General features: G+C 39.9%; 1 protein-coding gene and 1 long non-coding RNA gene across 4 annotated transcripts in view; one reads left to right on the top strand and one right to left on the bottom strand.

Moving 5' to 3' along the window:
• The window catches only part of LOC104865000, a 23,779-nt gene extending 1,337 nt beyond the window's left edge, over positions 1–22,442 (bottom strand). The window contains exons 1-3 of the long non-coding RNA XR_781039.2: positions 22,124–22,442; positions 1,165–1,277; positions 235–412 (exon numbers count right to left, since the gene is read on the bottom strand). This is a non-coding gene — a long non-coding RNA (uncharacterized LOC104865000). The remainder of the gene's footprint in view (positions 1–234; positions 413–1,164; positions 1,278–22,123) is intronic.
• A 222-nt stretch (positions 22,443–22,664) lies between these two features.
• Ggct (gamma-glutamylcyclotransferase) overlaps positions 22,665–27,763 on the top strand; it is a 7,559-nt gene continuing 2,460 nt past the window's right edge. Inside the window, exons 1-3 of one of the 3 annotated variants that reach the window (XM_010628309.2) lie at positions 22,665–22,903; positions 26,067–26,212; positions 27,580–27,715. In XM_010628309.2, coding sequence (XP_010626611.1) covers positions 22,763–22,903; positions 26,067–26,212; positions 27,580–27,715 — 423 coding nt within the window. In that variant the 5' untranslated portion in view covers positions 22,665–22,762. The other 2 variants (XM_019208060.2, XM_010628310.2) reach the window with 2 other exon arrangements.

The raw sequence follows: 27,763 nt of genomic DNA, 5'->3' as shown, positions 1-27,763 counted from the left end.
TTTTTTTTTTTTTTTTTTTTTTTGTACCAGGGATCAAACTTGGGACCTTGAGCTTGCGAGACAGGCAGCGGAACCACTGAGCTAAATCCCCAGCCCCTCTCTCCCTTCCTTCCTTTAGGAAGTCCTCTTTTAACATCATGGTATTAGGAAGCCACCATCTCCTGAGGTTTCTTCTGCTTTTCTGGCTGCTCTTTCTCTCTCTTCTCAATTATGCCCTCCCTTCATTACACTTACATGGCATGATACTCTCTCCATTTTTTCATTTCCACCTCTGCTGCTTTTCACATATTGCCCTCGATATGTTTGCGTGGCAACCAAGGAGCACTGAGCTTGGGTGTGTGCCATTCAATAGCAAGCAGTGAGCAAAGCTGCTCTCTCTGAGGTAGGAGGCTGTTGCTTCAGCAGTGTTGTCCTTTGCAAACACAAATGAGAGAAATGGGAGAAATGGTCATGGCAAGAAGCAGTCAGAACCTCATCCCCAGGAAAAGAGGTCAGAGATAAAGGCAGGAGGATGTTCTAACTCATTTATTCTCTTTCTCTAGAGAATGCTGGCTAATGCATTGTTATGCGGTTGATGTCACAGAGTCCCTGCATCCAGAGGAACACATGAAGAAAATCTGCGCCATTGGATTTTCATCCCTGTGTTCATCTGTGGCCTGAATGAGGAGGGAAGGAGTTTATACGCTAGTGCTTGGAGCTGAGCAGGCTGAGCATGTGCCCTCCAGGTTTGGTCCATTGGAATGAGGAGCCTCCAGCAGCAACAGGGAGCTCTGCTCGGGGACTGGGTGCCAGGTGGGAGGCTCCAGCACTGCCGCATGGCTGGGAGCACAGGCCCTTCCCCTCACTCCTGCCTGGGCTCAGGGCTCAGGGGCAGGGTCTGAAGGGAACAGGCCTTGCTCTAGCACCATGTCTGTGGAAATCAGCCCTGACCAACACATGCAAACTTCCTGCTTTCCTTTCTTTTTGCACCTCCCACATGGCCTTGAAGCAACCAGCCATCACAGAGCCACCCCTTGAATGTCGGGGGAGTGGCGGGGGGGAAGCAGGCAGGCAAGAAAAGGAAAGGAAAAGAAAGGAACACGAAGCTCAGGTCTCTTTAGGACTCTATAACTGTAATGGGAAAAGGAGGACAGCATGCTTTGTCACACTCTAGGAGGAGAGTACCTGAAGTCTTTCCCATGCTGGGGGGAGGTAATACACTGGTGCCTGCTAATGTAGTGCTGCCACCTGGTAGAAATGATGGTGTAGAACACTGGGTCCTGCAAGCCCTTGGAGTCCTTTGGAAAGAAGGATAAGAAATGTTTGGAGATCTTTTGCTTCTCTTGTTAGATTGATTCCTAAATACTTCATTTTTTTGGATGCTATTGTGAAGGGAATTGTTTCCCTAATTTCTCTCTCAGTGAGTCTGTCATTTGTGCACAAGAAGGCTATTGATTTTTGGGTGTTCACCTTGTATCCAGCTACTCTACTGAATCTGTCAAGTCTAGAAGTCTTTTGGTAGAGTTTTTTGGGTCTTCAGTGTACATCACTGGTCATTCGAGAGATGTAGATGAAAACAACACTGAGATTTCACCTCACCCCACAAAGAATGGCTGCTATCAAGAAATCAAACAATTACAAATGTTGGCAGGGTTGTGGGGAGAAAAGAACCCTTCACAACTGTTGGTGGATGTGCAGACTAGTGCAACCACTGTGGAAATCAATATGGAGATACCTCAAAGAGCTGGGACTAGAGGTTCCATTTGACCCAGCCATCCCTCTGCTGGGTATCTTTCCAAAAGAATTAAAAGAATCATATCACAGTGATGTATGCACATCCATGTTCATAGCAGCACAGTTTGTAATAGCTAAAACTTGGAAACAGCCCATTTGCCCCTTGGAAACTGGATAAAGAAGATGTGGTTTTTCTATAAAATGGAATATTACTCAGCCATAAAGAATGAGAAATTAGATTCATTCATAGGAAAATGGATACATATCGAGGATCTACTCCTAAGTGAAATAAATAGGTCACACATGTGTAAATACTGAATAGTTTCTCTGGTGTGAATAAACTGTAATAGTACATAAGATCCTAATGAGATAAGTGACACTGTGAAATAGGAAGAAAAGGTCTAAAGGTGTAGGGAAGGTGGGATGGGTAGGGGAAGGGTAATAAGGGAAAAGAAAAAATGTGAGAAAATGAAAAGATGGAAATAAAGTGGTTGTAGATGGGGAGAGGAGGAGGGAGTGAAGGGAGGGCAGGGACAAGGGGAAAAAATGAGAACCAAGACCTGTCATGTAAAGGTAGAAGATCCTAACAATGAATGTAACTGTACTGTATCCCTAAAATGTACCAATAAACTCAATTAAAAAGAAAAAAAAATGTTTGGAGAGAAATTTGCGAGAGTTGCAAGTCTTGTATTAGTAGTAGTAATGACAGTTATAACTGCTATCATGACTCCCCACATCCTGGTAAGGCTCAAAAAAACTCAGATTATGTTCTTTCTTTTTCTGTCCCTCTCTCTCTCTGTGGAGGTTTGAACTCAGAGCCTTCCACATGCTAGACAAGGGCTCTGCCACTGAGCTAGACCTCCAGCCTCCTTGTGCATTTAAAAACATGTCTTCATCTATGCTTTGTTATAATGAAATTACCTCTTATGTTCACCTACCTTAAATTCTTAGTAGGTGACAACTAAGTGATATACTCATTTTAGAAGTTATTTGACAGGTGTGAAAAACCTACAAAAAGGCACCAAGTAAATTATTAAAAAGTGCTATCAGATTTGTGCATTTCACTCTTTGCCTGGGATGAGAGGACATCAAACTTCTCAATATAAGTGACAGGAACAGCACCTTCCCACCCATGCACACTGACACCTTAAATAATTCTCTGTATTATTCTCTTTTCTAACATAACTGAGAGGATTATGATCATTGTTTTAGTAATGAGACTTTTTAAAAGTTTAAAATGAAGAGGTTTGTGTCAGACACATGGTAACTCACTATAAAGATTTTTTTCCCCCTTTGGTACCAGGGATTGAACTCGGGTCCTTGTGCTTGCGAAGCAGGCAGTGGAAACACTGAGCTAAATCCCCAGACCTATAAAGAGTTTTTTTTTAATCTCACCAGGGATTTAGCTCAATGGCACTGTGCTTGCCTTGCAAGTGCAAGGTACTGAGTTCAATCCCTGGTACAAATAAAATAAAATAAATAAAATAAAAGATTTTGTGGTCTGGATCTTCTGTCAAAGGAAGATGAAAAATTCAATGGGATTAGATATATGCTACAGGTCATAAATGCTTTACCTAGAATTTTGAAGTGTCTGTATAACTCATGGAATAGTAGGCAAGCTGGAATATGTCTGAAAATGTATGCATGTTTCTGGGGATAGAGTCTAAGGCTTCTATCAGCTTCTGCAAATGGTCTATACCCAAAAAGGAAGGTTCAAAACCATTGCCTGGGGTGCCTTAGAAGGCCTCTCAAATAGTGGGATTCTCTAATTTTGAACAACATCACATGAGCTATTATTATTTATGATTATAGTAATTAGTTTGCAAACTTATTTGAAACAATTCATTTTAAAATAATCATTTAGACTGACAGAATCTTACTAAAGAATGACTAATACAGGATTCAGTATAAACCTTTCAGGCTGACCACACCAAGCGAACTTCTGAGCTGAAAGGCCAATGGCCAGGTCACCCTGCAAACTGCACTAAGATACTCAGGTGAGGAGAAAAGGGCCCCATGTTCTGAGCTTGGATCTGCCCATAATAACTTGATGGCTTTAGGTAATTGATCTCACCAGCCCTCAGTTCCTTGCCTGAAAGTGTTCAATACTATAATTTTAAGTTCTTTCGCATCATTAAAACTCAATGATTTAGGAGAATGGTTTTCAAATTTTTTCTACTTTAAATCCTGTCTTAGGTTTTTGAAGACCTCCTTTGATCACTGCATGAATTTGATCCAAATTTTAATTCCTAGGCATTCCAGGCAGCACAGTATAAAAATTACTAAGGATAACCATATAAATCATAGAGTAAAATATGTAAAAAAGTAACTTCAGAGGTTTTGCTAAAGTTGTGTGTAAATGGAATTTGGATAGCCTAATAAAACTTCCTAATAATTTAAAGTAACTCTAAATTAGGAATCCCTGTGTCCTTTCTTTCCAACTGATAACCAATTAGCAGAGGCTTCTCATTCAGCATTTTATGTCTTCTGCTTGACCAGCTGGCTACACATCTAATCAAAGACAACACTTAAAAGATTACTGGGTCTATATGAAGTTCGAGAAAAAAAATTAATCCATGGTGAAAAAAATCAGAATAGCTGTCTCTGGAAGAGTGAGGACAAGAATCATTTAGGGTTGATTTAGAATTACTGTTTACTTTGTCGAAACTTAATGGGTATATGCTTAAAGTTTCTGACATGTTATTGAACTTTAAATCTCACATCAAAAGAAGAAAGTGAATCCATACAAGAGACCAGCCTTAAAAAGGGAAATCCTGCTCTGTGCTACATACAACACAGATGAAACTTGAAAACATGGTACCTCCAATTTCAAACACTGCATGATCCACTTATATGAGTTACCTAGAGTAGGTGAATTCACAGAAACAGAAAGTAAAACAGCATTTTCACTCCAGCGCTTGTTCCCAATAGAAATGCATGTTTGAGTTCAACTAAAGACATGTCTGAGGATGTTCACAGCAATGCTATATGAACAGCCCCAAACTAGTAACTACCCAAATATACATTTACAATAGAAAGGATACATAAATTAAGATGTATTTATAAATTAAATTCCACATGGTAGTGAAAACCACAAACAACTGCTATAAGTAATAACATGGATGTGTTTTACAAACATAAAGTCAAACAGAAAAGACTACATAAGACTCAAAAGACTACATAGTGTGTGGTTCCATTCACACAGAGTTCAGGGACAAGCAAAACTAATCTCTGGAGACAAAAGGTGAAATAGTTGTTGCCCTTTTCAGGGGAAGGAGTAAGGAGACTTGACTGAACAGGGCATCAGGAAGTTTCCTGGGGTAATGGGGATTTCTGTATCTTCTTTGGAGTGTTGTTACACAGGTGTATACACATAAAAATAGATTCAGCTGGATCCCAAATTATTATATACTTTGTATAACGTATAAATCATCAAAAACGCAAAAATAAAATAACGCATAGAATCCATCAAGGAGTGGTGACTGTTCCATGTCCTAGAAATGTCGAGCATGGTTTGTCTAGTGTCCCCACTCAGCTGATGCTGCTCTGCCAAAGCCCTCTGCCCAGGGAGCCCACAGGTGCTGTTCTAGGTGGCATGCATGGCATGCACCGCCCAGGGCCTGCCAAGACCTGAGCTAAGGCTGGCTAGATACACTCTGCTGACCGCAGGTCTGCAGATTCATAGATACAGAAATTAGAATGGAGACTGCCAAGGGCTGGAGAGAAGGGGCAAGGAGTTGCTGTTTATTCATTATATAGATTATATAGCTTTCCATCCTATAACAGATGTTTGAAGTAATTGGATAACTTAGGAAATATCTATTTTGACTCACAGTTTTGGAGGGTCCAGGCCATAAACCACTGGCCCCACTGCTTTGGGGCCATTTTAAAGCAGCACATCACATTTTAAAGCAGCATGAGTATGAAAACTCCCCTTCATTTTCCTCCTACCAACTCCCTGGGGTCTGTTTCAAATAAACAGGAAACAAATACTGCTTCTACAGTATTCTCAGACATCTTCTGAGATCAACGATAATTGTAAAGTTCTACAGTGTCAGTTTAAGTCACAATAACAAAATAATTGATTTTGAGACCTTGAAATAATTTAGTTAGTAAAGAAATTATTTATCAACCATTTCGTTTTCAACAAGCAGCATATCAATGAATTCTGTATTGCATATTAACATATTCGATTTTTATATGTGAATTTATATTTGTTTTGTAAGCTATAACATGTATATTACATAACTGTTACATAATATAATTACAACATAGTTGCGATTATATCATATATAATTGTGATACACTGTGTAATTACTAATTTAACACAATTATATTATAACAATATTACTATTAGTTATTATTAAGATGTTAATAAATAAGGCATGGGGACTTAGGCAATTTCTTACCAGATCAAAACTCCAAATGTAGAGAATATAAAAACACATAAGCATAATTTTAATAGATATGTACTTGATTCTTGCTTTTATTCTTTAGAAGTGAGAATCAATGGGTTAAAAAGTGATGCACAAACAAGGCACAATGGTGCACATCTGTAATTCCAGCTACTCAGGTGGCTGAGGCATACAGATCGAAAACAGAAGCACAACCTGGGCAATTTAACAAGACTGTCTCAAAATAAAAACTAAAAAATGTCTGGAGATGTAGCTCAGTGCAAAGGCCTGGGGTTCACTCCCCAGCACCACAGGTTAAAAAAAAAAATGCAACGCATAAACGCCTTTGAGTGATACAAGCAGATCTTAGCATTTACTGTGTTAACACCACCAATGTGAATGTGTAACGTGTGCTTGTGATGCACAAGCCAGAGTCATCCTAGAGCGCTGTCCAGTGTTCTGTGGGCCAGACCATAGCTACGTACTTCCTGTGTCTACATACTTTTCTGTGTCTGAGAGGAAACAGAAATTAGTTTCCTTGGTTAAAAATTGTAATGAAATAAGCACTGAAAGTAGTTACAAACAGATATAAATATGTGAGACAATATATTTTGTCAGAGTTTGAGGAAATTACTGTAAATTGAAATTGCTGTACATTTCATTCTATATGACATACTATCAAGGAATGTTTTAAAGTTAGGTTGAAAACTATGGATTTGTACGTTTAAACATATATAAACAGGCATATGGATTAGTAAACAAAATTTATGAATGATAAAGATAACTCAGAAGATGGTTGATCATTGAATATCTCTATTTCTTTGCTTTCATTATGCTTTTGGATCATTTTTACACATAAAAAAACCCCTAAGATGTTAGGATTTTTAAAATTATTGTGGGTTGTCAATGTCTTTTTAAGTATTGTCCATCTGACAAAAACTATAATAATTTCTTTCTCTTTAGACATTTCTTACTTAGAGTTTTATCTTTATGTGTGTTTATATCTCATGTGATAATGCTACATCACTGTCACATACCCAATAGTCAAGCCTTGAATGCAGAATTTAATATATCTTTGCAATGTTGACACTATATGGAGAAGCTACTGGGTAGTACCAATATTTGCTCTTTACATTTTCATGGAAAGGTGCTAGAGATAGGTAGACATGATCATTTATTTCATCTACTTTTAGTTCAATCACTACAAAAACACCTAAAGCATAGCCTCCAGTGCCCCTCCCTCAGGAGCCAGATGTTAAGCCAGCCTTCTCCTTTCCCAAGCAGACATTACAACAACTCCAGATTCCGACCACTCTGAGGCAGGAGATTAGGATGTGGTCAGCTAACTGGGCAAGTGGGTAGGATACATGTTTCCAAGCCTTGCACCTGGGACCAATCAGAGAATGCTATCTTCATTTCTTCTGGGTTGAAGTCAAGCAGGTTTTGATAGGGTGCTATCACCAGCCCGAGGCACACTCCCACAAAAGACAGTGGCCGTTAATCTCCTGGCCACTGTAAACTCTCTCAGTGGCCCACACTCACTCTATAGAGCAGAGTCCTTTTCCTACCCTTAACAAATGTAAAAACCTTGCTACCTTTGCTCTTGTTTTGTCCAATTCTTTGTTCAGTAAAAGAACCTTAAAAAAAAATCTCTAGAAGGAGTTCACAGCACTCAAGAACCCTGGTAACAATGCCAAATTCTTCACATTGTTTGTATTGAGAGGCAAGTTGTGATTTAAAAGTCCTGAGGCAAACGTTGGAAACTCATCACAAGCTTATGTCCTACCTGGAAAGGTTGGCTCCTGAGGCAGAAGCAATAGTACTCACTGATGTGTGTCTCAGCAGGGCTCCGCTGTGCACTGCCCTTGGACTGTTCACACCTTATTGCTTCAAAATAACAAATGATAGAAATCTGCTTTTTATCTTTGACCTGTTTTTATTGATTCCCACATAATTTCCAATCACTACTCCAAACTAAATCTAGCCATTACCCATCCTGACTAAGATGTTCTTGGTTAATGCTGACATATTATATCCTGGTTCTTATCTTTAAAATAATCCAAGTACATCCTACGCTGCATAAAATGTAACTTCTAAACTCTGCTTCTTATCAAGAGCAAACACCCATTAAGACTTAGAAATTCACGTAACTCACTGATAGTAGATAAGTCTTTGGATTCAAGGTTTGGCATGTTATGAAAGTAAAGGGGTTGTCTAATTTCTTTGGATGCTTTAATAAAAAATGGATGGTGGAGTAATGATTTGTTAAAGATAACATTTGAAAGAAGCAATGTCATTTTAAAAATTGGAACACATTCTAAAAATACCTTTGAAACGAAGTGAAATAGCCTAGCTGTCCACTATGTAAAACAAGCAGCCATTACTGATTTTCTCGTGATTTTTATTATAAGAAAAGTTATTCAATATGATTTTACCACCCAGAAAGAGCCATTCAAATACAATGATCTATCCCTAGAGCAGGGAAAAGATGGTGATTTATCAAAACTCTCACAGAGCTTTGGGTGTTGGACTTTCCAAGATGGCCGCTCGGTGGCTCCGAAGCACTTCTCCAGGACTTTACGACCCTTGTTAACCAGAAGCATCTTAGAAGCCATGGGAGGATTGCTTCAAAACATAAAAACATGTGCAGGGAAATTTTGCCCAAGGCTCAATAGATGACTAAAACATCCCTTATCTATAATTACCAAGTCCAGGAGAAATTAAAAGGTAGGACGAGTCTCAGAATCCCATCTTGAGAACCATTTACAAGTAGACTAATATTGCTGTACAAATAACACGGTTTTCAATATATTTCAGTAATAGCCTGCACTTTATCTTTTAAGTACCTTATTCAACGGCTTGCCTAGCATGCTTGACCCTGGGTTCTACCCCTAGAAGTACCAAAAAAATTTTTTTTAAATGAAGCTTTCTTCACTGAAAAGATGATGCTTCAGTTAATGCCAATAAAATTGGATTTTTTTTCCACCTGGATAGAGAAACTACTTTATAGATGCCATGCTTAAAGTATTATGTAGAATCTTCAAATAAATAAAAAACCTCATGGTCCAAGCATCCCCAAAGTTCTAGAAAATAAAACAAATTAACAATATCTTAATTAAAATATCGTCAACATCAAAACTGTCCAGAGACTAGACATGTATCTTAGTGGCAAAGTGGTTGTCTAGTACACACAGGTCTTGGGTTCAATTCCTACCACCACACAACACACACACACACACACACACAATTAAAACTGTCCCAATTTTTAGAAGAGTTTAACTTTCCTTGGCCTAAAGTTCTACCTTTTCCCCTAATAATAATGTGATGTGCACCATACAATTTAAATTCTCTCCATGTGAAATGCATATAGACCTATGAGGCTAAGATTACCTCCTTTGCCAATAGACTTTGTCTTGTTACATTCTGTCTTTGTCAGTTACTACCAAAACTATTATTGTGTGCATAATCACATACCCAACATGTGCAAGCTACTCTCTGAAAGAGACATTGACACATTCCTATATGATATGAAGTCAGAAGACTGGATAGAATGAGGACTCAGCCACAGCTTGAAAAAGTACTTCTGCTGTCAAGAAGGCTTTGCGACAGCCAGAGAGAGCCTCAGACATTGTTTATGAAGAGGGATAGATTATGAAAGCAAAGAGAAAAATCAGGAAGTCTATGTTTTCCTCAGCATCATATTGAAGTCAGGGGGAGACCCTTAGTGTTTCCCACGTCTCAAAGTTGCCTTCTTATTCTCCCCTCCTCCACTCCCATTGTTAGCTTGTTTTCTCCTGATGCAACCAACCATTATGTTTTAAGCTTTGTCTCAGAACATGGTAGAACTGCAGCACATAAAAGGAACCAGGCCAAGACTGCAATCTCTTAAAGTAACTTTAGAGAAAATACACAGCCCTAATTTCTCTAAACCCCTCAGGCCCACCTCAAATGGAGCCACTGTATCTCCCTAAGAAGGATAAATCTGTGAGAGACTGCTTGGGCCTGCACAAGATGACTGCCCTCAACCTTAGCCTTTGCCTCGGTGGAAAAATCCCACTAGACTACATACGTGACTTATGGCAGGTCTAGCCCCTGGGCAAACAGGGAATCTTACAGAAAAAATAGCCCTTTGTGCTAACCACAGGGTCACGGGATCTGGAGCAGGAGGCCGGTGGTATTTCCTTGTCCTGCTTGCCCCTAGAGATTGTGAAGTTAAAGATTGCATAGGGTTAATTGTTGATGTACGCCTTCCCACTTACCCCTCCCCACATTTGGTAAAATACTGATTGCTGTATGGTTAAATGCTTGAGTGACTCATGTGATTGATTTGTTTGAACTGTCCAATAAGCTTGCTGAACCTTCCCCCTGGGATAACAGTATATAATCGTTTTGCTGAGCCAATAAAGCGCCTTTGATCAGAAACCAGACTTGGGCCGTGTACTCTAACTTCTTAAAGATTTCCTCCACAGACATTCAAGATCGGATCGGCCTCTGATGACCCACGAATAAGAGGCGGCTTTCACCTCCTATTCCCCGCGGGACGGGGTCCCCCCAGAGAGCCGCATAAATCCTGCCCTCATTGGTAGCTTAACTTCATGTGCTAACTGATTCTCTGCACACTGGGAAACTGAAGCCTCTCTGCAAAAGTAGTGCCTTTCTTTCTTTACATAATAGGGTCCATTGATTCACTTATGCTTTCCCTCCTTCAGCTGTTCAGTTACTTAGCAACTCATTATTGAGCGCCTGCGGAATAATGGGACAAGCATGTACTAAGGCCGGGAATAAAAAGATGAGTATTATGATCTTTAAGAATTCACAAAAAGATCTGTCACATAGCACTCAATAAACATCTGCTGAATAATGATAATTCTTGCCCTCTGGGGGCATTTAGCCTAATAGGGAAACCAAACACAATGGGTTCTCCCCTTGGTGAGTGCAAAGCCAAGCATGACCAGAACATTTATTATCCATAGCATTGCAAGGACAGCCCTGGAATTATCTGCAAAGCAGTACTCTCCATGAGGAATGGAAAGTGTGGATTTTCTTCAGGGAGCCTATACCCACATAGGAAAATACCTCTAGGGTGGCCACATTCTTGAGCATGCTCAGTTTAATGTACATTTCTGGGCTTGCTCAGCTCAAGGTCATGGAGCACATGTTTAAAGGTTAAAATGACAGACACAAACACTTGGGCCTTGCTCAGTTTGGAGTCATAAAGGCAGCAGACAAAAACATGTCTTCAGTTTCTCCAAAAAGTTTTAGTTGAAACACAGAAAATGGCACTTTGAAGGTGCTCTAATATAGAGGTTTTCCCCTAAAGATGCCTGACTCACTTAGCTGCCAACCACAGAGGGAGTGAGTAGTTTAAATTGTTTTAACACAGTGATGGAGAAACTTTTAGAGTTTTCAATGATAACAGACCATGATAATGCTGCAGTATGCATGCCATAGGTTCATTGTCACTGTCTTAGGGTAAGAGTAAAAGAACTTGCAGAGTGTTCTAAATATAGATGATCATAGGTACGTAGAAGTTAGGGGTGGTTCGAAAGAGATGGTAACGTGTATGACATCAAAGAACAAGGAAGACTTTTCTAGGAAAGGGAAGTTGAAAACATCTTGCAGGTAAACCAAAACTACTTACAGGCCTTATCTTTAGAAGGATTCTTTTTGTCACTACAGTCTAATAGTACTATGCTACTATAAAAATGTATCAATATTCTGTTGGGTTTGAAGCTTTCGAGCTTATTTTTGCTTTTGTTCCCAAAGATAGGTTGACATAGATGACTACAAAATAACTCTACCAAAAAGAGTGTTTTTTTGGGGGGGAGGGGTATCGGGGATCGAACTGGGGTCCTTGTGCTTGAGAGGCAGGCAGTAGAACCACTGAGCTAAATCCCCAGCCCTCAAAGAGAGTATTTTGAAAAGAGGAGATTAAAACAATTCAAATAAAAAGAGGTGGTGTATTCTAAGTTTCTTTTTGGAGAGACTTTTAACTTCTTCTGATTTATAAACAAGGTAGAAGATATTCCTGCTTTAAAATGGTCTCCTTGTTACCTCTAAATTTTTTTGACACCTACCTGAGAAGCCAGAAAAGATACCCAGTTCCATGCTAGATTGGTGTTTACTGTTCTTTGATTCTTCAGAGCAATTTGAGAGACTGCCAGATATCGTAAAACCTAAACCAAAATGGCAGAAGGACTTGGAAAAGCCAAATGCAGGAATCTAATTTGTCCTATATATACTGAGAAAATTCTTAATTCCATGATAGAATGGAAAATCACATTACACAAGGGAATCAAGCTTGCTAACTAAAGAAGTCTTCTAAATTGGAATTTAGAATGAACTTTTATTTGTAGCAAGAAACATGGATCAAAACTGACACTTACTGAATTGTCTTAATGAGTAAGCACAAGCATTTGTTTCAAGAAACTACCAGCATAGCAGGACCAATGATAGATGTGTGCTACTAAGTTATCTAACCTGTTCTATTTGGCCTATAAACTACTTGGACAACCATAAAGGAAATAAAAGAGAAAAAGTAACAAAGTGAGAAATAGGCAAAAAGCCAAATAAATTTCCAATTTAATCACAAGTGTGGGACTCTTACTTTTGCTTTTGGCCTTGCAATCAGATTCTTATTTTTGCCAGATTGCAATCCTTAGTATTTGAAGATGTTGATGGGTATTTTTATACATAGCTCTGCAGTTTCAACCTGATTATTAGTTATTTAACCAGTAAAACTATGCAACACTTCCATGAGTCAGTCCTGCAGTAGAAGGTTAATAACCACTGAGCTGGTCTGGGTCAACCAGAATGGGGCACATATTTGGAGTTATTCCCTTTTTTGCTGATACTACTGCTAGTCTTCAAGCTTTTGCATAACAATTTTAGTATATGGGCTGCCTAAGGAGCACACGCTTTGCATAACAGAGAATTCTGTTGAATATTATTCTTCAAGAACTGAATAATCACCCTAAACAAACAAAGGTCATTGTGTCACCATGGAGCAACATTTATCACACTATTAGTAACTGGCTTTCTACAACAAAGGCTTCTTCACTCAAAGAGGTTTGGGAAACTCAGGACTAAGCAGACGCCACAGGATTCCTTACAACAAGCATTCTCAGATTCTTTCACATGGTCATGTACATTATTTCTCTCATTGAGAAAATACAGCATTCAGTTGGCGCTTCACATTCGCAAATTCAACCGTGGATCAATCATACCCAGAAAAATTGCCTCTCTACTGAACGTGTACAGATCCTTTTCTTGTCATTATTCCCTAAGCAATATAGTACTACAACTGTTTACGTAGCATTTACGTATTGGGTATGTGAGCAAGACATATGCAAATACTACATCATTTTGTATAAGGGTTTTGAGACTTGGAGATTGTGGGATCTGCAAGGGCCAGGGAGCTAATCCCAGAGGATAACGAGGGATGGTTATAGTGGGTCTTTCAGCTCATTTGACCACAGCAGCGTGCTGAAGACCATCTAATGGGACCTGTGTCCCACAGATCAGACTTTGGAAAAGTTGCTGTTTAAACATAATTGGTTCTTTTTTGGTTGTTTTCTGGTTCTTGGTTTTTTATTTGTTTTTTCAGTGCTGGACCACAAATCCAGGGCCTCATGCATACTAGGCAAGTGTTACACCACTACACCCCCACCCCCTAACTACTATGCTTGAACACCCCAGTTGTTAAAGTAGCACTGGACACTCTAAGAAGGAGACTCCCAAGAAGGAGCATATTAGTAATAAATGCTTTTCCCTTCCCAAAACATCCACCACCTTAACCAGGCAGGCCTTCTGGGCACTCTGAGAGGTTAAACTGCACATGGACTCTGAGTAGTGTCTCATCCTTTGTGCCATGCCACAGTCCTGAACTGCGACATGGGCAAACGAATACAGTTATCCATTCATCCTTGATAATCATTTAGACCTTTTGCCTATTATGAGTAGTGCTGTTTCCAGTTCACTTGGGGATATACCTAGGAGTGGTATTACTGAGGCACAGAAATAAACTTTGGCCACTACAATGTTGTGACATTATAAGGCAAATCAAATTCATAAGATTTAGCTAGCTTGAGGCATCATTTTCCATGTATTTGAGAAAAATGTACGTTGATGAATTACTGTCAGGAAGCTTTGAGAATAACTCACTGAAGCAAGATTCTTCTCTACCCACTGCCATTCTCCTGTGAATAACCGCTCAGGTTTAGTGATCTATTCATTTCTGTTACTCAGCTAGACAGAGTTTCTGTTGTCTTCTCCGCCAATAAAAGGTCAGCAAAGACAATAAAGGCAGATGCCTTTGATGGCTCCATTATTAGAAGATGCTGCGTTCATGTGAAGGCATTAAATAATGAGGAAAATCAAGCACCACCAGCACTACATCAGCTATTCTGGAAAACTCCCAAAACATCCCGAGGTCTTTTGTATTTTAAGAGTATAAATGCTTCATTTGAGCATATGTCTCTTGGAAGAGTTAATTATGGCTTTAATATTGTTCAGGAGACCAACATGAAAGTCAAGTACATTAATTAAGCAGAGAACCTCAAGCATAGTTCTCCCTTTCCCTAAATGTTTCCTGAGACTTAAACCAGGCCTCATCCCAAAGCCATTCTTTTAGTGGGGATATTGAGAAAATGTTGGGCTTTTAGCTAAAGGTCATGCATGAGATGAAGAACTGACTGAGTTTAAATTTCTTTCTAGTGAGAATCAGGACTATATTCAAGAAAAATATCAGGATTTTCATGTAAGTAATTCTACATTCTGGTTTTAAGTGTTACTGTGCTATTAGCAATGGACACAAGCAGTGAAAAGTTTTTTACATTGCAATTTCAATGGAACTTAAATCCTGCAAACACTTTGAATATAGAAACTAAGGAAATGAATATATTCATTGCAGTGCAATCTGTCAGTTTTTAACCTTAGTTAATTTAATAGTATATCTCAGTCTGACATTGCTACAGTAAATGACCAAAGAGATTGCTGATATAACTTTCCAAGCTATTCTGTAAGTGACTAGGAAGGTTCATGGCAGAATCTAAAACTTACACATTGCCTTTGAATATATAAGTAACCCACTCCTGAACTAGACTGGGAAAATTCTTGTCCTTATATTCACAGACCTCACATAGGGCAAAGTTAGGCACAGAGATTCTGCAGCTGCTGTTCGCTGGGGAGGGGACTGAGGTCTTATTCTTCCACACAGCAAGGCTCATGTGACCTGCCCTAAATACCCAATGGATGTGTGAAAGGCACAACAACTCGGGGATCACTGTATTTTGTGTATTATCTCTGATTATTTGGTCAGCACCCTCTTTGGACCCACCTGACATCAGATATCTAGATAGTAATGCAAAATTCTATACGATTTTTGTTCTGAATTTTAAAAGTACATATATGCCCATCAATAAACAAATGGATAAAGGAAATGTGGTATCTACAAACAATGAAACACTACTTGACTATAAAGAAGGATGAATCTGAGACATTGCAGGAAAACAGATGCACCTAGAAAATAAAATGTTAAGTAAAATAAATCAGACACACATGCTTAAATACCATTTGGTATCTCTCATTTGAGCAAGGCAAAGTACAAACAAACAACAAAATGAGGGATGAACAGAATGATGTATGGAGAGAGACCGGCTGCAAATGGAAAGGGTCCAGGAGACCAAGGGGGTGGGGTGGGGAAGGAAAAAGATTTAAAATGTGCCACGTCTATTTACCGAATATCCTCAGTGATATATACCATAAACATGAATTAATAACAACAACAACAGTAAGAATGGAAATGGAGAAAGGGAATTTAGAGATGGGGGAGGAAGGCAGACGAGAAGGGGAGGGGATTTAAAAAAATTCACCTGTGCTACTGACACGCACCTACTTCCTAAGATGAATGAGAACTTCACGTACTGCAAACGTTTGCTAATTTTTTAAAAAGTACACAGATAAGCTGAGCATGGTAACACATGCCTGTAATCCTACCTACTCCGGAGGTTGAGACAGAAAGACCACATGCTGGAGGACAGCCAACTGAGCAAGACCCTGCCTCAAAATAAAAGGGGCTGGAGATGTAGCTCAGTGCTCCCTGGGTTCAATCCCCAGAACCAGCAAAAAAAAAAAAGTACAAAAATATCAAATAGCACAGAACGAGAAGGAGAGGAGAGGAGAAGGGAGGGGAGGGGTGAGGTGGGAGGGAGGGAAGGAAAGAAAGAGAAAGAAAGAAAGAAAGAGGAGGAAAGGGAAAAAGAAGAAAGAAGCTAACTTTTGTTTAGTTTGCTGCCTTACTTTCTACCTCTCCAAGTTGTCTTCCCACAGGTAAACACAGCTAACAGTTCGGTGCCTACTTTTCCAAATTGTAGCTTTAGAGATATCAAAGAAGACCAAGAACTAAACAACAAACCACACTGGAACTACTTATCCATGCCACCTTCAATCTGTCACACATCCTGAGAATTTACATTCTCTCCTCCCCCCCAGAACATTGCTGACTTTCTCGTGCTTCTTTCTCTGGGCCCAACCACAAGCTAGAAGTTGATGTAAATACAAATGCCACTGTATCTAAGGAAATTTTGCTTAGAATATGCTAAAACAGTAGTATAAATGTTTGAATTTTAATAAATAAATGACAATTGCATCTCAGTTAATCAAGGAAATAGAAAACAATCATAGCAACAAAACAATTTAGAAGCTAATGTAAAGTAGGGGAGATTACAAGTTTGGTTCAATTAATCAGGAAATATTTATTAGTCATCTATGTTCGCTATGTAAGGTGTGGTCCCTGCCTCCAGAGGGTTTGCCATCTCCTGCAAAATCAGCTGGGCAGACAGAATGGAATCAGATAAGACTGCCTTACACAAGAGCCTGGATTTGGTGAAGTAATGGGCCAAATACTGCCTCCACAGGCTTTTACGGAAAGATATGACAACATCCAACTTAAGTAATAGGTCTTCACTCCCTCTGTCCTTTGGTTTCAATTCCATAACTACTGTCTGGGCACAGGTTGGCATGACCTTGTCTGTTAAAATGAATTTGTATCGAGCACTGTGCTGTCTCCCCATTCTAAGCCATCCTGAACACAACCACAAGATTGATTCTTCCAAAGGTGCAGAGTACTTAAAGATGCTCTCTGCTTAAAAGTCAGAAATAACTCTCCTTTGAACACCAAATAGTCTGAACTTTTAGTGGTATGTTCAAGGCCCTGCCATACACTTTGCTGAAATCCTTCTAGACTTGCCTCCCATTTCCCAATACGAACCCTACTCCACTGAAATTCAACTCCTCCCCGTCCTCCCAAACCAGCTCTTGCTGGTCTCCCGTGACTCCCATCCCCTACTCGCCTCCCTGGCCCATTCCATGTTGACATGGCCATGCAGCATCAGAGAAGTCAGCGCTGCAGCTGGGCAGTGATCCGTGACGTGACGTGACAGTGGCAGGGAATCTCAAGTGAACCTTCCCACCTGAACTGGTGACAAGACAGGTATGTGTGTATGCGTGTATGGTATCACTGTAATATGATGTCTTTAACTCTTTCAGGAAGATACCTCCAAGGGAGATACTGGGTCAAATGCTATTTCTATTTCAGGTTTTTGAGGAACCTCCATACTGATTTCCAAAGTGGTCGTATTAGTTTACGTTCCCACCAACAGTGTAGAAGGGCTCCTCCCTGCTCCACACACACAGCCTCACCACCATTTGTTATTTGATTTCTTGATGATGGCCATTCTTTCCTCTGTAAATTAGAATCTCAGTTTTGCTTTAACTTGCATTTCTCCAATGACTAATGATGTTGAGCATTTCTTCATATATTTATTAGCCAATTGTACTACTTCTTCTGAGAAGTGTCTATTAATTTCAGTTGCCCATATTTTTGATTTGGCCTTTTATTTTGGGTAGCCTAATCTTTTGTTTTTTATATATTTGAGGTAGTCTTCTCCTTAAGGAATAACTTGGAAAATGTTTTTGTCCATTCTGCAGGCTATCTTTTTATTCTGTCGGTTGTTTCTTTTGCTGTGCAGAAGCTTTTGTTCTCTTAGAATAAAACCTGGGCTTCTACCTTATCTCCTGCTGCTCCTTCTCTTGTTTCTTCCACTTCACCCACCTGACTCCACTCTGATAAACTCATGATTTATTTTTGCAGTAGGAGAAAGGGCATTGATCAGTGAAAATAAGTATATGGTTTTCCTGTTACAGACTTCATTGTACCTCAACAAGTTGGCATTCTGATATGTACATTCTTCTCTCATGGGCTTGGTTGGTGTGAATCTGCAGACAATATTTTGCCTAGAGAGCTAAACAGAGACAGACTAATGAGATTCAATCAGTGTATTCCACTAACTGGCCTATACTTTCACTTTACTGCATTTAGTAAGCAATCTTATATACTAATATAGAAGTTTGGCTTTACTGTAACTGTACAACTGTCTGTCATCATTTATTGATAGTGGCTATAAGCTGTCCTAGCAGAGGGGTTGATGGTATCACTGGCCCTCGTTCACACACTGTCCATGTCTTGAGATTTACTGCCACTCACCCATGCTTGGTTAAGTGGAGAGTTAATTAGTTAATTAGTTAATTAGTTAATTAATTACAGAGAGTTAATCAGTTCTCACAAAACAGAAAAGATTTTTGCAAGGCACTGGAAGAGAGCGCTTACTAAATTTGCAAGCAGAAGAAAAGAAACAAGAAAGGAACAGAGTTGGCATTTTTCAGGTTTCTGGCACACGTTCCTCATCACATTTACTGAGGTGTAAAGATGATGATCTAGTAAGATCTGACAAGGCATGGAAAATCTGAAGGAGGACTATGCAATATGGATCTCCAGCTATTGTTATTTATAATTAACTTTGACATACATTATATTTGCCTTGAGATCAGCCAATAGTAGAGTGAAACTATCACAATTAACATGACAGTCAAACCAGTTCATTTCTTTTTTAAAAGTTCTATCTTGAGGGCTGGGGATTTAGCTCAGTGGTGCTGTGCTTGCCTGGCAAGCACAGGTCCTGAGTTTGATCCCTGGTACAAAAAAAAAAAAATTCTATCTTGAGATTATTACATAATGTATTTTATGTATTCATATTTAACATAATTATGATACAGTGCTCATATATGTAATGTATATGTATGTATATATAATTTACATGTTCAAAGATTTTTAACAGTAACTTTAAGCTAGGTATGGTGGTGCACCTTGGAAATCCCAGCTGCTTGGGAGGCTGAAGCAAGAGGATCACAAGTTCCACCCCAGTCCAGGCAACTTAGTGACTCTGTTTTTCAAAATGAAAAAATAAAGGGCTGGAGATGTAGTTCAGTGCAAAGGCTATAGGCTCAGGCCCTAGTACCACAAAGATAAAAAATATAAAAAAAAAGATTACTATAAAATGATGGCCTTTGGAAGAGCTCTGACCTCATTATCATGAAGTGATTGAAGACTAAAATCATTATTTCATCACTTGTATATACTTGAAAGTAGATTATTAATAACTACTGATATCTAGAGCACCAGGGCATTGTGATTGTGGGGGATTTGGGAGGAACACCCAGTGGTGCTGCGGGGATAGACTGCATGGCAGAATATCTGCCCGGTTCACTGCCGACTACACCCTTGGCAAGGCAGCTCCCCCACTGTGCCTCAGTTTCCTCACTGGCAACGTGAAGCTGATATCAGTACTTTCTGCACAGGGCCATTTTCAGAATGAAATTCACTTACATGAATTTAGACCAGTGCCTCACATTTAATAAATACTTGTGAGTGTTAACTAATACTAACCTGGCTTTAGTTACATTTGAAAAAACAAATAAAACTAACCTCGCTCCCAACCGCCCCTTTCTGGAAACATGGGTCAGTACACTGCAATCTACGTGGTATGGCTAAATAAACATGAAGAGTAAGGAAAAGACTTCTGATGTTTAACTTCACAGCACTGCAAAATAGTAGTGAGAAAAATACACTGCTATGAAATTAAGCAGTTAACAGTAAGGATAGGAAAAGATTAAATATCTTTAAAAATAATTACATAATTCATTTGGATGTTTTAAAGCAACTTAAAAAGCAGGACATTTTAAATGCCAGTGTGCTGAAATGGAGATTGTAAAAATTTATGGTGATTTGCCAAGAAAAGCAACTTACTCCCTGAAATGACCAAGTTTATTTTTCAAGTTCTGTCTTAATGTTGGGAAAGAGAAAAGGTATCACTCTTCCTATTTTCAGAATATCTAATGCTATTTTTCATTAAATACTCTCTATATCAAATGTTTTCCATATATCACCTCTTTTTCCTTTTCTTTAAAAAAATTTAATTCAGGAGGTGGAGGCAGGAAAATCATCATGAGTTTGAGGCCAGCCTGGGCTACATAGTGAATTCAAGCCCAACTTAAATTACACAGTGTGACCCCGTCTCGAAAATAGCAAAAAAAAGAAATTAACATGAATATGCTAAAATATGCAAAGAAAGATAAAATAATGAAAAGTCATATATACTTTCATTAATATTTCTATTTACACTTTCCTGAATCATTTTAAAATATAAATGTCAAAAGTTGTATCTCAAATATATCACTTTGCATACTAAAAGTACTCTTTAAAAATATACACAATACCCACTATTATACCTAATAACAGTGGCCTAATGCCTGTCAAGTTTTTTCAGTTGATTCCAAAATGTCTTTGATATCTGGTTTATTAAACTAGAATCAACAAGAAGCCATGTCATTTACTGATGTCTCTTAAACTTCTTTTAGATCTGGAGATTTAGCTCAGTGGCACTGCACCTGCCTCGCAAGCACAAGGTGGTGAGTTTGATCTCCAGGAAAAAAAAAAGTTTCTTTTAAGCTAGAATGACCCTATCTTGTCTTTCTTCCTAACTTTTCTTCCTCCCCCTTCTCTCCCCTTTCCTCCCTATCTACTTTTCCTTTCTTCCTCTCTTCCTCTCACACATGAGACTGGGCCATTTGTTCTAGGTTTTTCTGTTTCCTCTTGGTGTCATTTTAGTCTGCCATTCTTGTAGTCCCTGAGGCAGGAAGACAGATATAAAGCCTTATGTTGAGGTTCTAGACTTTTGGAAGCAGTATTTCAAGAAGATGCTGGAGCTTCATTTTTATCAGGAAACGATGTCAGGTTGATCCACTTTTATCGATGATTACATTGATCTGGGATAAAGTAGGAGGGGCCAGACTTTCCCCTTAGAGTTTCTATTTTCCCCTTGACAACCCGCAGTAATCCCTGAAGGATAATTTGGCACTCTGAATACCCCATCCCCTATGGCCCTTTCACCAAGGGTGTCACTGATGACACTGGCATGAATCAGTTAATTAGGAACTGCAAAATTCCATTGACACTATTTAGCAAGCATACTTTTGTAAAGAAAACTTTCTCATCAACAGGTGCTATTTCTTAAATTACCACTTTTCAGAGTAGATGTTGGTTTCACTGCCAACGGTCACCACCAAGAGCATGTGGCAAATAAGACTGCCTCATCCCCTGCCCCGCTTTAATTTGGCTTACTTTGGGGGAAGGTGACTTTAGTTTTTTTATTTTTGGAGACAGAGTCTTGCTATGTAGCCCAGGTAGGCCTCTAACTCTGGAGAACCTCCTGTCTCAGCCTCCCATGTGTTGGATTTTTAGGCATGTGCCTCCATTCCTGGCTAGGGGGAAGTTGACTTCATATGTTTAGTGTTTTCAATCATCTTGCAGTTTGCAGTCGTGCTTTAATTCGCACATTGTCTTAATTTTTGCCAGTGGGCAGTCCTTCATGTGGGCTCCCGTGTCTTTGAGGATCTAGCTTTTCTTGGTAAGCTCCCTGACTTTCTGGCCCAAGGGGTCCTAATTTGTCATCTCCAGCTTCTGACCCGGCATCGGCCATTTCTTCAATGGGCCCTGGTTCCTTTCAGTGGAGAGTGGCAGACACTAACATCCGGGTGCCAGGGATCTTCACTGCTTCTGGGCCTTGCGTTCATATCTATATTTTTATTTTAGAATTAGCAATATTGAGATTCGTACTTACATAACTTATTCCATGACCGCTGTTTTAAAGGGAGCAAGCAGCGACCAGAGGTGCCCAAGGATGCGTGGCGTGCCCAGGTTTGAATAACTGCCAAGGAGAGGTTCCTTCAGGAGGGGAAGGGGCTTTAGAAAAGGTGTCAAGCTGATGATCAGCGACGGGGTGCGGGAACGTCGGGTGAACAGTTCTGTCTGGCCATAGCTTGTAACCCGAAGGACAGGACTCACAGGCACAGGCAAAGAGACAGACTCACCGCCTGCCTGACAGAGCTACCAAAACAGCATCCTCTCCAGCTCAGCAAACCCTAACCTGGGCGTCTTAATATCCGCCAATCAGAGAGAGCTTTTAGTAAGAGGGCGGGACATCAGACGAACGTGTCCAGTGAGAGATCAGTCAGGGGTTGCCTGAGGACAAAACCCCAGGGCAGGGTAGCAAAGAGGTTTTTGGCAATTGACCAATCAAAGGGGACGACTCTCCGCCGGCGGCCCGACAGCCAATCAGAAGAGAGCTCGCTCCGACTGGCCCCGCCCCCTCGGAGACTATTTCTTTAATCCGAGGCGGCGGTGGAGCAGTCTGCAAGACCGAGCGCTCTGCTGGGTTTTGTTGCAGTCCTTCCCCGAAACGGTGCAAACAAGGTGTAACATGGCGAACTCGGACTTCGAAGGTCATGCAGGCCAGGAGGGAGAAAATTTCCTATACTTCGCGTACGGCAGCAACCTGCTGACGAAGAGGATCCACCACCGAAACCCCTCGGCCACGTTCTGCTGCGTAGCCCGCCTGCAGGTCGGTGTCCCCGCTCGGGCCCTGCCCGCTGTGCACTCTCCGGGCCGGGATCCTCGGAACGCAGCGCTTCCTGGGAGAGTGCGTCAGGATGCCTGTGGTGCCCTGGCTTCCAGTGTCCAAGTTCCTGGCCCTACGCTGGACCCCTGTGGACCGTGTGCCGGTCAGCTGGGCCCTCTCGGCTGCCCCCCTAACACACGACGTTTCCATCTGCTGCTGCCCACAGCACTGTTTCGTCCCCCTCTTTTTAGCCTCCAACTTAAGGGCATCTTTCAGAATGCACGCAGTGGATACTTCTGAGAAACCCTAAGTTTTGTGCATCCTGAGTTACGGGACTTGTCACCTGCTATTGTAGAAATGTGTTTACCTGCCTTTCCTCTACTCAGAGGTCCAGGAAGTTGGAACCGTGTATTCATAGTGACCACTGTGCTCAGTTAGGTTAGGTGGCTGAACTTTAACCAACCTGGTAAATCATTAAATGTACACAGGTTCTTCTGACGCTTAACATTACAATGGTAATCGCGTTTCTACTTTGTGAACTGCCCAGGCTATAGGAGGGTTGTGCAGAAAGTCAGTGTACCTCTTCATAGCATTGAGCTAAACAAACATTATCTCTGCTAACCTGGTCAGAGTTTTTAGTTGCAAGCAACAAAAGTGGCTGATTTCAGAAAAAAAAAAAAGGTGTTGAAAGGAAAGTCTGTTGGAGAGTTCACAGAATGACCAGAAAAGCAGGAGTACAAAGCTGACGAAACAGGCAGGCATAAAGGGAGATGCAGCCACCCCAGTACAACCAGCATTGCACAACCGAATCAGCCCAAGCTGTTGAAGAACTGGACTCGGTGAGCATGGGTGCTGTCTTGCATGGCCAACGCCATCTTTTCTCAATCCTGTCTGCTGATGTATGTACTGCATCCCTAAAGTTCCTGAAACCCCTGATCTGTCGGCCACCACCAGGCAACTTCTAGTTCAGAGCTCCAGGTGGGCATCCTGACTAGCTAAATCTCACTGCGTAGCCATGGGCTGCCTCCAAGCAAATCTGAGGGAGACAGCTTCTGTGACCTTTGTGAAGCTTCAAAAATGGGAGTCAGGCTCCAGTACTTCCTTTCCCCAAACTCAGGGAATGACCCAGGTGTAGGAAAGAAGTTCAGATGCTTCTAGTCAGAGCAGGGAAAAGAGACATCAAACAAATGATTATTCCGTTTCTGGGATGATCAGTCTTAAAAAGGAGATGAGCAAGGTGCAATAGAATATGACCAGAGGACCTGACCTAACCAGGATACTCAGTAAAGCTCTCTGTGAAAATGAGACTTTTTGGGTGCAGTCTGAGCGACTGGGGAGTGGGGGTGCAAACACACCATGGAAAAAGCATGTGCAGAGGACCTGAGGAAAGGGGAAACTGAATCAGTCTTGCAGACAGTGTGACTGGAATGTAGTGAGGGAGATATGGTGTGTGGGCCACAGAGGACAAAGTTCAGATTTACATCTTTGAAAGTACTCTCCCGTCTCTATGGAAAATGGGTTTGAAGGAGGACAGTCATCAAACAGAGGGAGCTCAGGAAGTGTTTGCAGCAGTTCATGCCAAAGAGAATGACACCTTAGACTAGGGTGGTGGCCAGGGAAGGCGGATAGATTGGAGAGATATTAAGAAGATAACATTGCTAAAGCTTGGTGACTGAGTGTGAAGGGAGGAGATATCAAGGATGACTCAAGTTTTTGTACAAGGCAGATGATGGTGTTATTTACAGAGAGTAGAAAATCAAGTTTCAGAGAGAAAAATGGTAAGTTCAGTTTAAACATACTGAGTTTGAGATGTTTGCTGAACAGAAAATACTAGTTAGCATTGGTTCACTACTGTACTTGCTCTGTGCTAGACCGTTCTCTAAGCCCTTTTGAAGCTCAGAAGAGAGGTGGGCTGGGTCTAAAGATGATGGAAGCATTAGATGCTATTTGAAGTCTCTGAAGAGGATGAGATTGTCTTGGGTAAATTGCTGAATGAATACAAGGGACTATGATGAGCCCTGAGAAACTCCAACATTTAAAGCTCGGTACTGGATGAAGAGTTGGCAATGGGAATGGAGACCAAGGAGCAGCCTGCAAATGAGAAAAGGGGGGAAATAGCAGCACTAGCCATGTCCCAAGCAGCTGAAACTGTGGAGTAAGAGTCCCTAATGTGGGTTGTAACTCTTGATTGGATCTATTGATGTCCTTCCAGGAGTGCCTGGTGCTACAACATCTAGTGTGCCGACTGAAGGTCCTGGTCAACTGTACAAACTTTTTTCCCGAAATACGTGATGGATTTTTGAGAATATGTAGGATATAGGGATATAATATGAACCTGGAAGGGAACTTAGAGTTATCATCCATTTCTAGGGAATTAAGCTATGCAAAGGTAGAAATCTTCCTAGATCCAACAAACCAAATAAGAATTTTTAATCTTCTCCAGGAGCCTCATTCCCTGATTCCTGCCTCAGAGAGAAGAAGCAAAACTAGAAACATGGCTCCATTGCTTATTAGCCGTGAGACCTTTGGCGAGTGGCTTAATCTTTCTAAACCACAGTTTTTCTCACTGTTGAATGAGTATAATAAAGTTGCTGTGGGAAGAAAGGGAGCTAGCTAGTCCACTTAACACTCATAATACAGTGATTACACCCATTAATTTTCAGTATTATCTATTCTCAGGGTCATTATAGATAAATTAGTACAGTTCATGAATATTTATGTTCATCAGTATTCAAATCACCCTCAAATGCCAGTTCTCTTATGGCAAATACGGTGATACATGCTGGTGGGATTATAGACACAGAAAAGGTCTGTCCCTAAAAAATATATGTTCATGTAAGTAGATAGGGAAATCATTTGCAAAAATGAAAGCGGTTATGTTAAGACATTGGGGCTGTGGGTTTTCTTTTTCTTTAAGCCTTTTTAAGAAATATTAGGATGCCTGTACATACCAGTATATGTTTCATTTTTAAAAGAACAAATGAAAAAATAGTCCTTGAGATCTAGATCATTTATCTGTTTTTGTCTTTTCCATAGCTTCTTACAAAAAAGCTAAAGTTAATTGAATATTTTAATTGCATAGACTCAAAGTAAAGCCTTTTTATTTTGAAGAGGGAAATCTGGGTTCAAACAGATATTGCTCATATCATTTTGATTTCTTTTGTAGGATTTTAAGCTTGACTTCGGCAATTTCCAAGGCAAAACAAGTCAAAGGTGGCATGGAGGTATAGCTACCATTTTTCAAAGTCCTGGCGATGAAGTTTGGGGAGTAGTATGGAAAATGCACACAAGCAATTTAAATTCTCTGGATGAGTAGGTGATTTCTAATTTAAGTTTTAAAAAAACTAATTCAGAAAGTGAATTATATGTAAAGATGTGTGTATGTATTTGTGTGTTAGTTTCGCAAAACCATATACTGCAGACATTTTTTTATACTTCAGCATCAATACAGTGTATGATAATGTTGTTTTAAAACATTTTGAAGGGCCACTATGACTGAGACCTGGGGAGATGCTTGTAATCTCTTATGTGAAGGCTGGCAGGCTTTATTTTTTATTCTGTTAATTTGTCTTTCATAAAAATTTGTTTCATATTATGAAAAGACACGAAGATTTTTGTAATTGTTAAATATTTGTATTGATTTCAGAAGGAAGTTTATTCCGTTTTTTAAAACAATTCTTTAAAGTTGCAGTTGAATCAGTCAGTAAGTAATTTTTAAAAGCATCACCAACAACATACTGGAAATGTGTTTTAGAACTGGACCTGTCAGAGTTGTGTGGCGGAGCATTCGAAACAAGAAAATAAGCAGAAAAGAGTAGCCCTGGAGGAGAGAAGATCGTGTTAATTTAATGGGTTTGAGTCTATGCCTCACTTAAATCACAGTGAGCCGTCTTCTCTGCTTCTCTCCGGGCAGATGTAATCTTGATGTAAAAACACTTAGTCCAGTTTTGGAACCTAAAGAGCAAACAGTGTTTCAGGGTTATGAAGGTGGAGATAAGGACACTGACGGGTGTTTTCAGACAAGATAAATTTACAGAGATCTGTTAGAAGTTAAACTACAAATGCTCAAGTCCTCTATATATCAGTACAGTATTTGCATATAACCTACATCCTCCTATTTAATTTAAATCATCTGCATTATTTACAATAGCTACTATAATGTAAATATTATGCAAATGTTGTTATACTGTATTTACTTTTTTTTTTTCCTGGTACTGGGGATTGAACACAGGACCTTGCACTTCCAAGGCAGGTACAGCGCCACTGAGCTAAATCCCCAGCCCAAGAACCAATTTTAAAAAATATTTTCACAGGGCCAGGAATTTAGCTCAGCGGTTCCACTGTCTGCTTCACAAGCAAGCGCAAGATCCTAAATTTGATTCCTGGTACCAAAAAAACATTTTTTTCAACTGAATTTTGTTGCATCTTCAGATTAGAAACTAATGGGTCTAAAGGGCCGATTACAATATGGAGGCTCAAGCTTTCTAATTGAAATGCTAAGTTTATTTTTCATACGGTCATACTTATATGTTCTATTACATTCCAAACTACATAGGGAGCAAATACTTGCATAGAGTTAAATTGTTAATCCTTATACCCCAGTTTGATTAAAAGACCTTATTCAGTGAAGCAAGTTACTTAAGTCATGTTTGGTTAGAATTTGACTGTTCTGATTTCAGGCAAGAAGGAGTTGAAAGTGGAACATACGTTGTAATAGAAGTTAAAGTTTTGACTCAAGAAGGGAAACAATTAACCTGTCGAAGTTATCTGATGACAAATTATGAGAGTGCTCCCCCATCACCACAATATAAAAAAGTAAGTAATTCCTTTTTTTTTTTTTTTTTTTTTTTTTTTTTTTTTTTT

The sequence above is a fragment of the Fukomys damarensis genome, unplaced genomic scaffold (genome assembly GCF_012274545.1).
Source record: "Fukomys damarensis isolate Sample0158 unplaced genomic scaffold, DMR_v1.0_HiC HiC_scaffold_4, whole genome shotgun sequence".
Lineage (NCBI taxonomy): Eukaryota > Metazoa > Chordata > Mammalia > Rodentia > Bathyergidae > Fukomys > Fukomys damarensis.
The sequence above is the reverse complement of the archived record's forward strand: the minus strand, read 5'-3'. Positions and strand labels throughout refer to the sequence as shown.